The 20292-nt window shown below is 38.1% G+C and overlaps 1 protein-coding gene across 1 annotated transcript in view; it reads left to right on the top strand.

Moving 5' to 3' along the window:
* Positions 1–189, top strand: part of SPTLC3 (serine palmitoyltransferase long chain base subunit 3) — a 155151-nt gene extending 154962 nt beyond the window's left edge. The window contains exon 12 of the mRNA XM_074318042.1: positions 43–189. Within this exon, the coding sequence (XP_074174143.1) occupies positions 43–48 (6 nt within the window). The 3' untranslated portion in view covers positions 49–189. The remainder of the gene's footprint in view (positions 1–42) is intronic.
* Positions 190–20292: the final 20103 nt, after the last annotated feature.

Genomic DNA, 20292 nt, shown 5'->3' on the forward strand with positions numbered 1-20292 from the left:
GCTTCTTTGTTTCTCCAGCCCATAAGTATGTTTTTTTTCCAGATTTGAAGCATGCATGGAGCAAATGTATAAGGAAGACCAAAAGAAGTGTAATGGCTTCGCTGTGATGAGATCAATCTAGCCTTCAATCAGACTGTGGTCCCCAGGATGAATAAGGCTCTGTGTGTGAAAAATGAATGAGCAGCAATGTGAGATCATGGAAAAAGATCTTGGCATCTTTTGAATGAAAAATTTTCACCAGGCTGATGTAGCCAATCAGTCTATGAGTTTTTTAAAAGGGAAAAACAATCTCTTTTGCCAACAATACATGATTTCCCCATAATGAATCTATTCCATAAATAATTATAGTTAAGTCATGCAACTATTTTAATAGTGTCCATACCAACTTCATATACTTTTTCCAGTTTTTTTTAAAGTCTCTGCACACATAAGGCATCAATAAATCATGGTCACAAATTATAAACACCTATGACAAAATGGGTCTTCCTTTATCTATAAAATAGTGTCAATATTAAAAAATATAATTCAGTTCCCCTAAAAGTTTTTCAACTAAGTATTTATAAAAGTTTTTAACTCAAAATATTCTTACATAAAACTTCAAAGTATGTATTTTTAAGATATTTTATTAATAAGACAACTCTAAGTGGGGTCAAACAAATGTTAAAGATTTCCTATATAGATATGTCTATAAGTCCTACAGACAGTTAATGTTACAGGTACATTATGAAGAAAAATTAAAATATTTTATTAAAGTGGGTTCAAAGCCAATAAGATGAACACTCTTTTGAAAATTACATTTTTTTACTGTGAACTTATTATTTATAAATCCAAATCGAGAAGAAACATGCCAGCTATTCAAATTAATCAACATGGACCTCAATCGTGAATAAGAATAGAAGATCAGTGATTACCAGATATTTGAGGAAAACCAGCAAGACCCAAATAAGTGGCCAAAATTTAAAAAGAGAAAAACTTTCACCAACAGAAATAGACAATCATAGAAAAGAGAACTTTTTAAATATTCTAAGTAGTACCCTTATTGGTCAACTTGATCATATGAAGATATCACAGCCACAGAATAAGTTGATATGAAAAGGAACAAAAGTTCATAAAAAATTTAAAATATTTAATATTTAAATGTTTAATGAAAATAAAACAATAGAAAGCAAAGAAGAAAATTTCTTAAAATATAAAGCAAATGACAAGAAAGATAAAAAATGAGAGAAAATTTTTTAAATATGGCGAGATACATACAGGAGGACCAATATTCATCTAATAAAAAGATGAGAAAGAAGGAATCAGGAAAACTGCATGCAGGAAAAAAATCAAAGAAATAATAGAAGAATTATTTCTCTGAGGCTGAAACAAAACAGAAGGTGGAAATAGCCCAGTGAGGAGCTGATCAAAAAAAAAAAAAAAAAAAACATTCTTTTTTAAATTATTTTTTATTTTTCAATTGCAGTTGACATTCAATATTATGTTAGTTTCAGGTGTACAGCATAGTGGTTAGACATTGATATAACTTACGAAGTGATCCCCCTGATTAATCTAGTACCAAGCTGGCACCACATATAATTATTACAATACTATTGACTATATTCCCTATGCTGTACTATGCATCCCCATGACTATTTTGTAACTGCCAAGCTGTACTGTTTAATCCCTTCACCTTAAAAATTTTCACCTAAAGGCGTCTTCGTGGAACTTTGTTACACCAGGGATAAAAAGAGCTAAAATGTGTCCTGGGGGCGGGGTGGGGGGAATATCTCAGCTATAAAGGTAAAAGTAACAGACTTTATTTCTGAATATTACAAACATGTCCTCCATCAAGTTCATTCCAATGTTCAAACCCATCAGCAGTGTATAAAAATACTCATTTCCCCAATCTGTGCCAATGCTTAGTATTACTATTTTTATAATCTTTGTTGGTCTGATAGAAAAGAAAATGGGTTTTCATTACTGTCTTATTCCCATTTACTAGTGATATATATTTTTTAATGTGTGTATTGGCTGTTGTATTGGTCTTTGGCATATTTTTTGTTTGTATCCCCTGCCATTTTTTTCTATCATGGATGTCTCATTAGCATTACTGGATGCTAGAAGACAATTAAGCAATGCCTTCAAATTCAGAGGGAAACTAGTTTTGAATCTAAAATCTTATACCCAGAAAAATCTAGCTAATCAAAGGAGGGTGAAATTGGGACATTTTTTTATTACATGAAAGGTTCAGAAAGTCTATTTCCTCAGTACCCTTTCTTTAAAAACAATTACTTGACCAATACCCCAGTAAACACATCTAAACAAAAGAAAGACATAGCATCCAGAATGGAGAACAATTACTCCAGGAGTACAATGAAAATAAATCCAAGAATGATAATTTATTAATTAAAGTAGATTAAACTTTCATAACAAAATGTGATGGGCTGTTTTTTGCTCATATAGAAGTCAAAATTAATGTCTGTGGTTGGCAAGCACCCTCCCCTACATGGCATTTCAAGACCCAGGCTCTTTTCCCACCTGGACCTCCAACAAACCTTAGGACTTTGCCATTTCATGTTGTGACTGTAGATTTCAACCTGTAAGAAAGGAACAGTGAGTGTGGAAGAGGCCCACCTCTTTTTCCTGTCTGATGATTGACAACTCTGACTCTTTGGACACATTCTAAGGAGGATGGCAGGCCCTGATTCCACGATCCAAAGTAAGTATCCAAAGACTTATAAGCAGAATTGCTATAGATAATACCCTGATATCTCAGTCTCTAGAGCTCCTCCCCCAACACTGCTCCAATACCAACCCTATTTACTCCCATCAGATAGAGGAAACCCTATAAGCTCTATCCATACTCCAGTTACAGAGTCCAGAGTTATAACTCCACAGCTGACTGGTCAGCAGGTCATACTAGTCACTTATTCCATAGCTCATTCTCATCACTTCATCTCATGTGGAAGCATTCACCTAGTTCCTCAGAAAAGATATGTGCAAGGTGGCCGTCAGATCTGAATGCTCTTAGCCAAGACATCTGTGAAAAGTCTTGGCTGGGCCAGACTGGAGGAGGAGGCACCACAGAGGTGGGTGTCCATCTACGTGCAGCTTGAAGCAGTGGGAACTCTGTCTTGGCCAACAAGAACTTTGGACATGCTAAGACTGGCCCATATGCTCCTCAGGATATAAAGAGAGGTGATAGGTTTCTCGCCTCTGTGATCTTCACTCTGCCTCTCAAATTATCACACCTCACATTGGGACCCTCCTGTGTTTCATTAGTGATGGGGAAAGCCAGCCAACTGGGGATTAGTATAGGTTTATTTGGGGTTGGCTCTTTTAAAAACCACTTTCACAGGGTAATAGCCTGGGGTCAACTCTTCAGTGAAATGCTGGAAAAGAGAAAATATGGTGCACTTTATGGCTTGTTTATCCATCTGCATCTTCCCTGGTGCACGTTCCTGGAGTCCAGGGTTATGACCTTTCAGGGTTTTGAAGCTTGTTCAAAGCTAGTCTTCAGTGACTGTTTAAGAACTAGGAGAGGTAGCCACTGAAAATAACACCATGCACAGCAATTCATTCCTGCTTCATCCCCATGTAGTAGTTTCCTTCATTTTCACCATTCACCATTCACTAAACATGAATATATGTGAATGATGTGAAAATAGATCATATGTATATATGTGTATATGTGTGTGTGTGTGTGTGTGTGTGTGTGTGTGTATTCTTACTTTTGCAAAGTGAAGATCCTCACTTTGCAAAAGTAAGAATTTAGGGACATGGTTTTAGAAAACTCTTGTTCATTAGAATTCCACAAACATTCATGTCCCGGTCTTTTGGACTTATACTTCCAAAGTTCATGATGAGACAGATGTTCTTTTAAAAGGAAAAAGTACCAAAAACAAAAGTCGAACTGTGAGCTTCACACTTTGAAACTTGCTTATTTTGCTTCTGGAAAAAATAAAAAGTTTTAATAAAAAGATGCTTAAAATGAGAGACAGGCAAGTTGAACACAGATTTAATTAACTAAAGTGCTAAGAAATTTTTACAATTGTCCTGTTTTCATTAGTGTGCCCTTGAATTATACTCATAAGATATTCCAGTGAGGGCAAACCGCCCTCAACATTGTTTATTAGTAATCAAATTTGAATGCATGAGATATATTAAAAATGCACACGTCTCTTAAACTTAAAATTCCTCCTCTGAGAATTTTCACTAAAGAAACACTTTTAAGAACTTTAGTTGCTGGCAACATTATGGTCTAAATAACCAGAAATCTCTCATTGCAAAGTGAAAATACTAGAGAAAATCTAGGATCCTTTTAAATGCAGAGCCTGGCCTGCAAGACAGTTAGGGAAATCCCAGGGATGACAAACACAAAGGAATGTGAAATCTTAATGTGAAAGAGCTGAGCCAAAACTTTGGTGGTCCTATGGGTCCTATGGGTCCTGTGGATAAGAACTTAGGTGAGTGAGAAAAATCTACCTAAAGGCAGAGAGAGATGACAATAATGTTTTCTGTCTAGAGTCTAGATGGAGAAAAACATTAGTCTACTCTGAGAATATACATAGAACTGGCCTCATGGGTTTGGCATTCACATTTACATGAGAATTCCCATGTCAAGAAATTAGCATAAAATGTATTCTAACCTGATAATATCCACTGTGTGCCTGGAAGAAAAAACCAGTAATATTCTCTGAAGGGGCGTATTCTTACACCACCATGCTCTGAGGTCCCACAGAAGATGAGTTCACAGTCCAAAATTATAAAACTCATGGGGAAATAATTCTCTATGAGCAATAGCTAATTCTAGAAGTTAATATCAGAAACAATGACAATAGACACCTTTGGATAAACACACACACACACACACACACACACACACATCATGTTTAAATGATTAAAGACATAAAAAGGAACAGAGAATATGAGAAAGGGGACAGATTTGGAAAACACAACTTTTAGAAGTATTAATATATGACCATTAAAAATAAAAGGTCAAAAGATGGGTTAAATAGCAGCAGCTTAGACACATCTTAGGAGAAAATTAGTAAACTGTAAGAAAGAAAATTATTCAGAGTATAGCCCACAGAGATAACAAGATAAATATATATATATATATATATATATATATATATATATATATATATATATGAAAAAGAGCTTAAGAATAAATTAAGAATATCACAAAGGTTTAGCAACAAGGATCAGAGTATTGTTTATAAAATTTAAATATTGGAAATAATATAACTGTCTATAAATAGAAGATGTGTTTAATTTTAGTATGTCTTATTTTTTAAGACTTTAGTTTATTTTAAGATTTTTTTAAGTTTAATTAATTCAGGTTAAATAATACTGTAAAAATACATCTATTGGTATTGAAAGTACAACTATTTTTATAAAACTAATTAAATATTTAAAACATGCATTTATACAAATTCATAAAAACTATCTAGAAGACAATACCCAATTTTCTATGGAAAAGTGTGTGTGTGTGTGTGTGTGTGTGTGCGCGCGTGTGTAAATCCTTCCACAGTTAAACAATAAAATAAACATAATTTAGAGGAAAAAATTACCGCATACTTGACTAATTCAGAACATAACATTACTTTTGGATTAACAACTCTTCCTTAGTTCTGTCTTGACTTGAAGTTCCTACTGGCTGGGTGCTGAGTCCTAAAGATAGTGATCAAAGTTGCTTATAAGCTGTGGTTTTGCAGTGAGAGACAAGAGTGGAGAGCCCTCTTGAGAAGTCTTATGATCCATTCAGAGTGAAATCTGGATCTCAGATTGAATGTTTAATCACTCAGTGTCAACATCTGAATTGTTCAGGGACCTCTGGCCACCATGTCCCTTATTCCTTAAAGCATCCACTCAGAAGAGCTTGATACAAGATTTTCAGAACACCCAGCCAACTAACTGCCTGGCAACAAGCATGGTGAGGATACTGGCATGCCGGGACCCCACTCTGTCTTATGGGATGAACTTGTTGATTTCACCATCACCACCACACACCAAGTTCCCCTATGCTGCAGAGTCTGTGCTCTGTGGGGACACTACTGGCCATTCTTCATGGTCAGGGTAGAAAACCTGACCTTCTCTGTAGTCATCACTCATCCAGGCTTTGCATTGTGTTCTTCACCCCGTTCTGAATCCTGATTCAAGGTGTTGACAGTCATTCACGAGAACCTACATACTCACAAGAGAGAAATCTTGGGGAAAATTAATGATTTCAAAGATACATTCTGCCTTGGACTGTAAGTTTCTGTTTTGGGAGTCACATGATTATATTGAAATAAACATTACATTTCATAGGATAACAAACACTATCAATATGCTATCAGCAAAACAACATATCCAAGCACAGAAATCTTATGCATAAAAGCCTGATAATAGCATCTACATTAGATTTAATGCTGTAGCCTGCCAAGCCCTAGTCTAGTTACCTAACAGATACAGTAGCAGTGCCAAGTGGGTGTTTGGAAAGGCTTCTTTGGCTCCTCCATTATACTCAAGAGCATTTCCTCAATAGAAGATGTGTTCTCAAACTTCTGCAAAGTATCCAGCCCCTCTTTCCCTCCCACCTAGACTGCTATTTGCTCTATGTTCCCCTATTATAGAAATTCTAGAGAAGCCACTAAACATCTGCTAATTTGTTTGCTTCTTACAATATTTGAGTACAGTATCACTGTTGGCAGATAAGTCTTTCAACTTATTTGTCATACAGGAGCATAATTTGAAAGTATGTCCTATACAGGCTTTCAGAGTGTTCTCAGTAGGATAGAGCTCTAGCTGCCCACAGAGGTAGCCTGCTCACCAAAAAACTCTTTATTGGCTGTCTTCTCTTCCCTGTCTTCCTTCCCCACTCTTTTGCCATGCTTCTGGAATCATTGCCCAAATATACTACTGTCACCCAAATCCTTGTCCCTGGGTCTGCCTTTGAGTGAACTCATGCATAAAGGCACCTCTTTCCCTTTCACCCAAAATATGTAATCTTAAGGCCTGTAGTGTCTTATTGGAATCACAATAACTTGTCCAGTCAACTATGACATTGTTGTAAACCTTCTCCAAAAAAACAAACATTAACCTTTCCATCAGACCACCATGCCAAAGAAACCACCAACTATACAGAAAATGTTCAGTCTAGATCAGCTGAATATTAGCTAACCCACAGATTCGAGTGAGAAATAAATGTTCATCATCATAAGCCACTGAATTGTCAAACCAACAGGTGGGAAGAGCTATACATCTTAAATAATTAAATGGTAATAACTAAAATGAAAGAAATACAAAAGACTGGGGAACATTTTTTCTTCAAATATGAAAGATTAAAAAAATATGATGTACAATGAATTTATGTAAAAAGTAATATCACAAAGAACCAATAAATACAAAAACATAAGAATAATTTCACACAAATACATTTGAAAATACTGAAGTTGCGGAGCAATAAAAATAAATACAAAATAAATGTGTAATAAGGCACCATTTCCAATTTTTTACTTATTAAATATGTGAATGACATAGATTGAGTTTTGGACAAACTAGTCCATTGCTCTTAAAACAGAGTTCAAGTACTCCGCAGGGCTCACTAAGCCTCCCCTCCAGCATTATGTCCCACCTCTCTCCAGCTCCACTGCCATATTTCTTAAACGTTCTTACTTTCTGCCTGCCTCAGGCATCTCCCATACATTGTTCTTCACGCCTGGAACTTTTCCTTCCTCCTCTTCTTTGCCCCCAAACCCATCTCTTCCCTGCTCCTTTCTCTTAGTTGACACAAGTATATGTACTACGTATTAACAGGCAGAATTGTCCACATTATTTAAATTATTTTTCTCCATTTGTTAATTTTTGATTTAAGCATAACTAGTTAATTTCATATAACTTAAATATATGTGTGGTTCAACTCCACTTTGTTTCTTTATGACAATGGAAATCCCTCTACAATTTAAGTACAAAATGCCATTTTATTGACCACTTGCTAAGGGTCTTATGTTACTTTCTCATAGATTATTATCTCATAAAATCATGGTACCTATAAATGAACTCATTTTTATAGATTAAAAAAGTGAGATTCAACATCATCAAAATGGCGGTGTGAGGTGAGCCTCTGTAAAGCTCCCCTGGAATTTACAACAAATCAAACAACAATAACTCCACAAAGGACTCCCTGCACAGCAGACAGTCAAGACAAAGAGGCCCACTACTGAATTCACCTAAAGGTGGGCAAATCACACGAGCAGGGGAGGGGGGAAGGGAGAAGTGCGGAGATGGAGCCGCGCAGCGCAGGACGCAGACCTAGCTCAGTGCTCCGAGCTCGCTGCATCCCGGAACTACCGCAGCTGCTGGAGAGGGAAGAACTAGGACTGCTAGGGCTCTGCTTATGGCCCACAGGGCTGAGGGGGCAGCATATAACATGGCTGAACTCAACGCTCACGGCAGAGACCTCGGAGAAAAGACTGAGGGAAGAAGGTTGAAAACTGTGGTTTAAGCCCTCACTGCCGAGCAGAGAATGGAAGCCTTAGGCACTGAGACTAGCCGCCCCCTCCCTACCCTCCCAGAGCTTGCAACGCCCCCACCTGCCTGGTGCTAGAAGGGGAACAGTAGCAGTGTCAGATCAAAAGAACAAAATATTTGCTGTTCTGAGAACTGTGGACCACAGACACAGATTTGCAGCCCAACTAGTTCCAGCAAAGGGGAGGGAGCTGTGGAAGCAGGACCAGCTGTGGTGGTGGTCACCACCATTGCTCTGGGCCACCTCTCACAACTCACCCCACCACTGTCCCCACCTATCTGGGCAGATCCCTGCAGGAGTAAACAGAACTGCTGAAACATACGGGCTCTGAATCTGGTGCAGGAAGAGCTTTGGAACTTCAAAACCTCTACACATACCCACACGGACACTGCGCCCTGTGACCCAAGTGAACTATTAACAGAGGGGAAGCCCATCTCCCAGGGAACCCCCCTGTGGAGGCAGAGCCCCAGAAAGAAGTTTCCAGGCTCTCGGCCTCACATAGACAGGTGCCTGGCTCAGGTAGTAAATGGCCATCAACTGTGATTGCATGGCCATCAGCTGTGGCTAGTTGGCCGTAAGCTGTAACCAGTGAGCCACTAGCCACTAATATAACTGCTGTGGCTACGCTAGCAGAGAGAGAAAAATGGGGGATAGCAAGAAGATGGCGGATGGGCTGGCAAGCATGGATGGCGGTTTGCGGACAGTGTGGATCCAGCCTCCAGTGAGAGTATAGTGCCACCAGAGAGAATAAAGTGGTATGACTCCCCTACCTATGGCTCCGTGGGTGTTCCTTTTTGGCCTCACCATATCCTGCGTTATGTGGGGAGCGGGACCAGAGACCTCGCAGGCCTCCCCGCACGACAAATGGCGCAGCGAGCAGGGTCTCCAACATGACAAATGGCGCAGCGAGCAGGGTATGGTGCCGGCCAAGGCTCTTCCAAGAGCGGTGGAGCAGTTTGTGTGTATGAACACTCAGTCTCTGGAAGACCAGGAGGAATAGCTGCCGGAGAGTTGGATCCCCGTGGAGGGGTGGGAGGACGTGGACGGTTCTCCCACCAGCACAGGAAAAGCTATGCAGCTGCTGGAGAGATGGAGCCCTGTGGAGAGGTGCAAAGATGTGGACAGTTCCCCAACCAGCACAGGCCGGAGAAAGCAAAGGTCGTTGCAGCCCTGTGGGCCAGGGAAGTTCCTGCTCAGGCAGCCCGGATGCAGGACTTGTAGTCCCAGGAGGAACGCTTGCTGGGTGCTCCATGGGAGATGAGGGTGAGGTCAAAGTCATCCCTCACCCCCAGGACAGCCCTGGTAAATGATTATGGACTATGGAGAATTGCCTTCCATCCCTAATTTAATGGACAGCTTGACTATTTGGGAACATAGCACCATGTAGTGGAACTGGGGGATATTTGCTTTTGTGTCTTGACTGGCTACCATTGAGAATATGTAAGCACCTTGATTTTGAGTCGCTGTTGTTCCAGCAGGGTACCCTGAGAGGCCCAGAGAGAGTGGCAGTGCCCTGAGTGCCCTGGCTGTGTCCAGGAAGTGTGGCTGTGCCCACAGAGAGTGGCAGTGCCCTGAGAGCCCTGGCTGAGTCCAGGAAGTCTGGCTGAGCCCTGAGATGCCCTGGCTGTGCCCAGGAAGTCGGGCTGTTTCCAGAGAAAAGTGGCAGTGCCCTGAGAAACCCTGGCTGAGTCCAGGAAGTCTGGCTGTGCCCTGAAGATGCCCTGGCTGTGCCCAGGAAGTCGGGCTGTTCCCAGAGAGAGTGGCAGTGCCCTGAGAAACCCTGGCTGTGTCCGGGAAGACAGGTGGTACCCTAAGAAGTCCAGGAAGTCTGGTTGTGTCTAGAAGTACTGGTGGTGCCCTGAGAAACTCTGGCTGTGTCCAGAGAGCCTGGCTGTGTCCAGGATGTTGCGTTCACCTCCAGGCTCCTCGCACAGGTCCCCTCACGGAAGATGCTTGTCGCGTAGATTGTGAGGTGAGAGCCTGTAGGGGTGAAGTGTGGGGGCAGAGCCCCAGAAGGAAGTTTCCAGGCTCTCGGCCTCACATAGACAGGTGCCTGGCTCAGGTAGTAAATGGCCATCAACTGTGATTGCATGGCCATCAGCTGTGGCTAGTTGGCTGTCAGCTGTAACCAGTGAGCCATTGGCCACTAATATAACTGCTGTGGCTACGCTAGCAGAGAGAGAAAAATGGGGGCTAGCAAGAAGATGGCGGCTGAGCTGGCAAGCATGGATGGCTGTTTGCGGACAGTGTGGATCCAGCCTCCAGTGAGAGTATAGTGCCACCAGAGAGAATATAGTGGTATGACTCCCCTACCTATGGCTCCGTGGGTGTTCCTTTTTGGCCTAACCATATCCTGCATTCTTGTGTGGGGAGTAGGAGCAGAGACCCCGCAGGCCTCCCTGCACGACACCCCCCATTATGTGAGAAGCTGGAATAGTGCAGAGAAAACATAGCACTACCATGTGAGAGAGAAAAAAAGGCTGCAGTCAGAGAGAAAATAAAACATTCTACCAACAAGTACTGGAAAACAAAAGAAAGACTTCTTCCTATCAACGTGTTGCACAAGCCACTCCTGTAGATGTCTAGGAAGAGAAATAATAAATCATTAATTGCCATGAATAACCAAGGCAACAAGACAGCCCAGAAAGAAAGTGAAAAGTCTCCAGAAAAAGATCTTAAAGATATGGAAATATGTGACTTAAATGACAGAGTATTCAAGATTGCAGCTCTGAAAAAACTCAACTTAATGCAAGAAAACACAGGAAGACAGTTTAATGAACTAAGAAACACAATCAAAGAACAACATGAGCATTTTATGAAAGAGATTGAAATTTTAAAAAAGAACCAAATAGAACTTCTGGAGATTAAGAACTCAATAGAAGAAATTAAGAATGAAATAACCAGCTTAGGTAGTAGAGTTGACCAGATGGAGGAAAGAATCAGTGACATCGAAGATAGAAACCTGGAAATGACACAGATGGAAGAAGAAAGAGACTTGAGACATAAAAGAAATGAAAGAACTCTACAAGAACTTTCTGACTCCATCAGAAAGAGCAATATAAGAATAATGGGCATACCAGAAGGAGAAGAAAGAGAGAAGGGAACAGAGAATATATTCAAACAAATTGTCGATGAGAACTTCCCAAACTTGTGGACAGAACTGGATCCTCGAATCCAAGAAGCAAATAGAACACCTAATTACCTCAATCCCAACAGGCCTTCTCCAAGGCACATTGTATTGAAGCTGTCTAAAATCAATGACAAAGAAAGAATCCTCAAGGCAGCCAGGGAAAAGAAGACGGTAACCTACAAAGGAAAGCCCATTAGATTATCATCAGATTTTTCAGCAGAAACTCTACAAGCCAGGAGGGAGTGGAACCAAATATTCAAACAATTGAAAGAGAGAAATTATGAGCCAAGAATAATATATCCAGCAAAGATATCTTTTAGATATGAAGGAGGAATGAAGACCTTTCCAGACATACAGAAGCTGAAGGAATTTTCTAATACATGACCTGCACTACAAGAAATACTAAAGGAGTCTATTTGACCACCATCAACAGGGACAGTTTGTGGCAACCAAACAATAAAAATGGGGAGAGAAAAGGCCTGAACCAGAATATGGGAATGGAGAAAGTAAGCTTGCTGAAAACAATGGAATACTCTAAATATCAAACTTTCTTTTACATAAACTTAAGGGTAACCACTCAAAAAAATCCAGAACTGAAATATATACTGTAATAAAAGCAGAAACAGAGGGAAACATCATAGAATACCACCACACAGAAATAATAGACAACAACAAAAAGGAAAAGAAACAATGGAAACACAGCCTTACCAGAAAACTAAAGATAGAATGACAGGAAATCCTCACATATCAATAATCACCCTAAATGTAAATGGACTGAACTCACCAATAAAAAGGCACAGAGGAGAAGATTGATTCAAAAAACTAAACCCACCCATATGCTGTCTCCAAGAGACACATCTCAGCTATAAGGACAAGCATGGACTCAAAGTGAAAGGGTGGAAATTGACACTCCAAGCAAATGGTACCCAGAGAAAATCAGGTGTAGCCATAATGATATCAGATGAAACAGACTTCAGGGTGAAAAAGATAACAAGAGACAAAGAAGGACATTTCATAATGGTAAAGGGGACTATAAAACAAGAAGACATAACAGTCATCAATATATATACCCCCCATCAGGGAGCACTGAAATATACCAAGCAACTACTAAAAGAACTAAAGGGAGAAATTGACCAAAACACAATTATACTAGGGGACTTAAATACATCATTGACAGCTATGGATAGATCATCCAAACAGAAAATAAATAATGAAATAGCAGCCCTAAATGACACATTAGATGAAATGGACATAATTGACATTTATAGAGCACTTCATCCTAAAACATCAGACTATACATTCTTTTCTAGTGTACATGGAACATTCTCAAGGATAGACCACATATTGGGACATAAAATCAGCCTCAGCAAATTTAAGAAGATTGAAATCATACCAAGCATATTCTCTGATCACAAGGCTTTGAAATTGGATATCAACTGCAAAAAGAAAGCAGGAAAAACACAAATACATGGAGATTAAACAACATACTTTTAAAGAACAACTGGGTCAAAGAAGAAATTAGAGGAGAGATCAAAAGATACATAGAAACAAATGACAATGAAAATACATCCTTCCAACATTTTTGGGATGCAGCGAAAGCAGTTTTAAGAGGGAAATTTATATCATTACAGGCCTATCTCAAGAAACAAGAAAAATCCCAAATAAATAACCTCATCTTACACCTGAAAGAACTAGAAAAAGAAGAACAAGTGAAACCCACGTTCAGCAGAAGAAAGGAAATAACAAAAATCAGAGCAGAACTAAATGAAATAGAGAACAAAAAGACAGTAGAAAAAGTTAATGTGACAAAGAGCTGGTTCTTTGAAAAGATTAACAAAATTGACAAACCCTTGTCTAGACTCACTAAGATAAAAGGAGAGAAGACACTAATTAACAAAATCAGAAACGAAAAAGGGGAAGTTATCACCACAGAAATACAAAGGATCATCCAAGAATACTATAAAGGACTCTATGCCACCAAATTCAATAACCTAGGAGAAATGGACAAGTTCTTAGAAACATATAGCCTTGCAAGGCTGAACCATGAAACTGGAAAATCTAAACAGACCGATCACCAGTAAGGAAATTGAATCAGTCATCCAAAACCTTCCCAAAAACAAAAGTCCGGGACCAGATGGCTTCACTAGTGAATTCTACCAAACCTTCAAAGAGGATCTAATATCAATCCTGCTCAAACTCTTCCAAAAAATTGAAGAAGAGACAGTACTCCCTAACTCATTTTATGAGGCCAACATTACCCTGATACCAAAACCTGGTAAGGACAACACAAAAAAAGAAAACTACAGACCAATATCTCTGATGAATACAGATGCAAAAATCCTAAACAAAATTCTAGCAAATCGAATACAACAATGCATTAAAAAGATTATTCATCACGACCAAGTGGGGTTCATCCCCGGGGCACAAGGATGGTTCAACATCCTCAAATCCATCAATGTGATACATCACATAAACAAAATAAAGGACAAAAATCATATGATTATATCAATTGATGCAGGAAAAACATTTGACAAGATACAACATCCATTTGTGATTAAAACACTTAATAAAATAGGTATAGAAGGAAAAAACCTTAACATAATAAAGGCCATATATGACAAGCCTTCAGCTAATCTCATAATTAATGGTGAAAAACTGAAGCCCTTTGCTCTACGTTTAGGAACACGACAGGGCTGTCCCCTATCACCTCTGCTTTTCAACATAGTGTTGGAAGTCCTTGCCAGAGCAATCAGGCAAGAGAAAGTAATAAAAGGCATCCAAATTGGGAATGAAGAAGTTAAATTTTCACTCTTTGCAGACGACATGATGCTATATATAGAAAACCCTAAAGACTCCACCAGAAAGCTGTTAGAAACAATCAACGAATACAGTAAAGTTGTTGGCTACAAAATCAACATACAAAAGTCCATTGCATTCCTATATACTAACAATGAAATCTCAGAAAAAGAAATACAAAAAACAATTCCTTTTGCAATTGCAGTAAAAAGAATAAAATACCTAGGAATAAACTTAACCAAGGATGTGAAAGACCTATATGCTGGAAACTATAAGACATTTTAAAGAAATTGAAGAAGACACAAAGAAATGGAAAGACATTCCATGCTCATGGACTGGAAGAATCAACATACTTAAAATGGACATATTACCCAAAGCAATATACAGATTTAATGCAATCCCCATCAATATCCCAATGGCATTTTTTAAAGAAATAGAACAAAAAATCATCAGATTTGTTTGGAACCACAAAAGACCACGAATAGCCAAAGCAATCTTCAGAAAAAAGAATAATACTGGAGGTATCACACTCCCTGACTTTAGCTTGTACTACAGGGATACAATCATCAAAACAGCATGGTATCAGCAGAAAAACAGACACATAGACCAATGGAATAGAATTGAGAACCCAGGAATAAAACCACATAAATATGGACAGATAATTTTTGACAAAGAAGCTAAAAACATACAATGGAGGAAAGACAGCCTCTTCAATAAATGGTGCTGGGAGAATTGGTTAGCCATGTGCAAAAGTATGAAACTGGGCTGCTATCTGTCACCAAGTACCAAAATTAATTCAAAATGGATCAAAGACTTAAGCATAAGACCCGACACAATAAACTGCATAGAAGAAAACATAGGTACTAAACCTATGGACCTTGGGTTCAAGAGCATTTTATGAATTTGACTTCAAAGGCAATGGAAGTAAAAGCGAAAATAAACGAATGGGACTATATGAAACTTTAAAGCTTCTGCACAGCAAAAGAAACCATCGACAAAATAAAGAGGCAACCAACTGAATGGGAGAACATTTTTGCAAACAGTGCCTCCGATAAGGGACTAATATCCAAAATATAGAAGGAACTCATGAAACTCAACAACAAGAAAACAACAACCCAATTGAAAAATGGGCAGAGCACCTGAAGAGACATTTCTCCAAAGAGGACATACAAATGGCAAATAGACATATGAAAAAATGCTCAACATCACGAATCATCAGAGAAATGCAAATAAAAACCACAGTGAGATATCACCTCACCCCAGTCAGAATGGCTATCATCAACAAGACAAATAGTAACAAGTGTTGGAGAGGCTGTGGAGAAAAAGGAACCCTCATACACTGTTGGTGGGGATGCAGACTGGTGCAGCCATTATGGAAGGCAGTGTGGAGTTTCCTCAAAAAATTACGAATAGAATTACCATATGTCCCAGCAATCCCTCTCCTGGGTATCTACCCAAAAAATCTGAAAACATTTATCCATAAAGACACGTGTGCGCCAATGTTCATTGCAGCTTTGTTTACGGTGACCAAGACATGGAAACAACCAAAATGTCCTTCAATAGATGAATGGATAAAGAAGTTGTGGTATATATACACAATGGAATACTATTCGGCAGTAAGAAAAGATGATATCGGAACATTTGTGACAACATGGATGGATCTTGAGAGTATGATGCTAAGCGAAATAAGTCAGACAGAAAAAGCAGAGAACCATGTGATTTCACTGATATGTGGTATATAAAGAAAAACAACAAAAGAACTAGACAAAGAAATGAGAAACAAAAACTCATAGACACAGACAATAGTTTGGTGGTTACCAGAGGGTAAGGGGAGTGGGGGGTGAGAGATGACGGTAAGGGAGATCAAATATATGGTGATGGAAGGAGAACTGACTCTGGGTGTTGAACACACAATGAGATTTGCATATGATGTAATACAGAATTGTACACCTGAAATCTATGTAATTTTACTTACAATTGTCACCCCAATGAATTTTTTAAAAAATACCCAAAAAAATGTGAGATTCAAATGGGAGGTAAAGGGACTTACAGTTCAGCTAACATATAAATAGCTTAGAAGTTGTTACTCCCATCCTTACAAAGAAATAGCTGAACAAACTGACCCATCAGAGAACTGAGGTGGCAGGGCAAATGGCCACTCTGAAATCTGGACAGACAGGGGTAGAAGATGCTGGTGCCATAATGTAGTAGGAAGTCATGCTAATTTTAATGAATTGCTGGAGATGGATTGTGGACTAGAATGAAAGTGAGAGCCTTGTGTGAGCCCCAGTCTTAGAGGGAAGGGTCTAGACTTTCATGGGGCTTACCTCCTAGAACCCCACCAGGTTCTCACAATGAAGATCCCAAAAAGATCCTCCTGGCTCTGGTAGGGAGGGGAAGAATAATACTTGTAAAAATGTGCGCAGAACATTTTTCTTAACAAAAATCTACTCTCTAGGGGGGATGGTGCCTACACCATCTGGGGAAGGGACATTTCCTCCACACCAGACCCCTCTAGCCTTCTTGTTTTATCTAATGATGCAGGGAAGATATAGTCAATAATGGACAAGATGCCAAGGAACTAGATTGGGAATGCTGCAGCTAGGGAAGGAAGAAGGGACCAGAGGGATAAATAGCTATATTGCTAGTAAAACACTTGTGAAGGTTACAGCCTAAAGACACAGGCTGACTAAAGCAATGAGATTTAATTGAAAAACTATAAAACACTTTCCCTCCCAAATGTATCACCACATTAGTAAGGCTCCAGTATAATCACACTGGGTTACAGCTGAAAGTCAAAATAGAATCTCCCTGAGAAGGAACACTTAGGGAAGCCCAAAGTCAAAACAAAAACAAGGACGGTAGAGGAATCCTAAACGTCTTGCACCTATAGCTATAGGAAACCTTAAAAAAAGTCAAACTCCTAACTGGTCAAACATGCAACTTCACACTAAAGGCTTATTTACCTTTGTTCCTATTACCCAATAAAACATTCACAATAAAAAACACAGTCTAAAGAAACAAAGCAATCACCATAACTAGATTCAGATGTGACAAACATGATTTTATTTAGAAATTTTAAAAAAACACTGTAACACAAAGAATGCCTTCGATGGGTCCATCCGTAGACTTGACATGACTAAGGAAAGAATCAGTGAGTTGGAAGATAGGTCAATATAGCAGAACATCCAAAAATCAAAGGACAATTTTGAAAAGTACAACATGTGAGTAATTGGACTACAAGGAGAAGAAAGAAATGATGAAGGAAACGAAATACTTGAAGTAATAATGGCTGAGAACTTTCCAAAGATAATGACGGACACAAAAACAACACAGATCCAGGAAGCTCAGAGAACACTAAAAGGATTTAAAAAAAAAAAAAAAAAACCCTCGGCATATAATATTAAAACTACAGAAAAAGACAAAGAGAAAATCTTAAAGAAGCCAGAGGGGGAAAAAAACACCTTACCAGTAGAAGAACAAGAATAAGGATTACAGTGGACTTATCATCAAAAACCATGCAAGCAAAAGAAGAGTGAAGTGAAATATTTGAAGCATTGAAAGAAAAAAACACAACCAACCTAGAATTCTATGTTCAGTGAAATTATCTTTCAGAAATGAAAGAAATAAAGACTTTCTCTGACAAACAAAAACAGATAATTCATCGCTGGTAGACCTACTCTGCAAGAAATATTAAAAGAAGTTCTTCAAGTAGAAGGAAAATAATATAGGTCAGAAACTTGGATCTACATGAACACCAGAAGAGTGTCAGAGAAGGAATAAGTGGAGGTAAAATAAAATGTTTCATTCTTATTATTCTTAAATTAGTTAAAATAACTTTTAAAAAGTAATAATAGTAAAATGTATTGCAGGGAGGATAGTATATGGATAAATGATATAAATGACAGCAATATCACAGGAAAGGGAGAGATGAATTGGCAACATTCTGCTAAAAGGTACCTGGACTTCATGTGAAGTGTTATAGTGTTATTTGAAGGTGGACTTAGATTAGCTTTTAAAAATTAAAAAAAAAAAAAATAAGAGGTGTATATTACACTCTAAGGAAACCGCTAAAAAATTTTTAAGTATACTCAATATGCTGAGGAGATAAAATGAAATCAATCATATAAAGATGTTCAGTTAAAACCAGAGAATAAAGGGGGAAAAAAAGCGAGGAAAAGAGGAAAAGAACATTACAACAAAAAGAAAACAGTTCAAACATGACAGATATTAATCCAATCATATCAATAATCACTTAAATTTTTAATTAATTTTTATTCTTCAATTATAGTTGAAATTCAACATTATTCTATATTAGTTTCAAATGTACACCATAGAGGTTAGACATTTATATAATTTACAAAGTGACCGCCAACATACATAGTTATTACAATAGTATTGACTATATTCCCTGTGCTATACTTTACATCCCATGACTATTTTGTAACTACCATTTTATACTTCTTAACCTCTTCACCTTTTTCACGCATCCTCCCAACCCCACTTCTATCTGGCAACCATCAGTTTGTTCTCTGTATCTATGACTCTGTTTCTGTTTTCTATTTTGTTGGTTCCTTTATTTTGTTCTTTAGATTCCACGGTATAAGTGAAACCATACGGTATTTGTCTTTCTCTGTCTGACTTATTTCACTTAGCATAATACTCTCTAGGTCCATCCATGTTGTCACAAATGTTAAGATTTTATTCTTTTTATGGTTGAGTAATATTCTACTGTATGTATCTACCACCTCTTCTTTATCCAATCATCTATTGATGGGCACTTAGGTTGCTCCCATATTTTGGTTATTGTAAATAATGCTGCAATGAACATAGGGGTGCATATATCTCTTTGAGTTAGTGTTTTGGATTTATTTGGATAAATACCCAGAAGTAGAATTGCTGGGTATAAAGTAGTTCTAGTTTTTAAGGAACCTCCAAACTGTTTTCCACAGTGGCTGCACTAATTTGCAATCCCACCCACGGTACACAAAAGTTCCACTTACTTCACATCCTTGTCAATATTTGTTGCTTGTTGACTTACTGATGATAGCCATTCTGACAAGTTTAAGGTGATAACTCATTGTTGTTTTAATTTGCATTTCTCTGATGATTAGTGACATTGAGCATTTTTTCATATGACTGTTGATCATCTGTATGTCCTTTTTGAAGAAATATCTATTCAGGTCCTCTGCCCATTTTTAATTGCATTGTTTTTATTTTGTTTTGTTTTGTTTTTGGTGTTAAGCTTTATGAGTTCTTTATAAATTTTGGATACTAACCTCTTATCAGACACATCATTGGCAAATATATTCTCCTATCAGTAGGCTGTCTTTTCATTTTGTTGATGATTTTCTTTGCTATGAGAACACTTTTTATTTTGATGTAGTCCCATTTGTTTATTTTTGTAACTCCTTGGGCAAGGGCAACAAAAGAAAAAAATAAACAAATGGGACTACATCAAAATAAAAAGTGTGCATATATATATATATATATATATATGTGTGTTTGTGTGTGTGTGTGTGTGTATGTATGAGTATATATATATGTGAGTGTATATATATACGAGTATATATATATGTATGTATATGTATATATATACATGTATATATAATGTCAGAGAGGTTACTGACTATGTTTTCTCCTAGGAGTTTTCTGGTTTCGGGCCTTACTTTTAAGTCTTCAATCCATTTTTAGTTTATTCTTGCATATGGTATAAGAAGATGATCCAGTTTCATTTTTTTATGCATGTATCTGTCCAGTTTTCCCAGCACCATTTATTGAATAGACTGTCTTTATCGTGTTGTATCTTATTGCCTCTTTGTCATAGCTTGATTGACCAAGCTATTTCTGGGCTCTCAATTTATTTCTGGGC

The sequence above is a fragment of the Rhinolophus sinicus genome, linkage group LG13, assembly GCF_036562045.2.
Source record: "Rhinolophus sinicus isolate RSC01 linkage group LG13, ASM3656204v1, whole genome shotgun sequence".
Classification (NCBI taxonomy): Eukaryota; Metazoa; Chordata; class Mammalia; order Chiroptera; family Rhinolophidae; genus Rhinolophus; species Rhinolophus sinicus.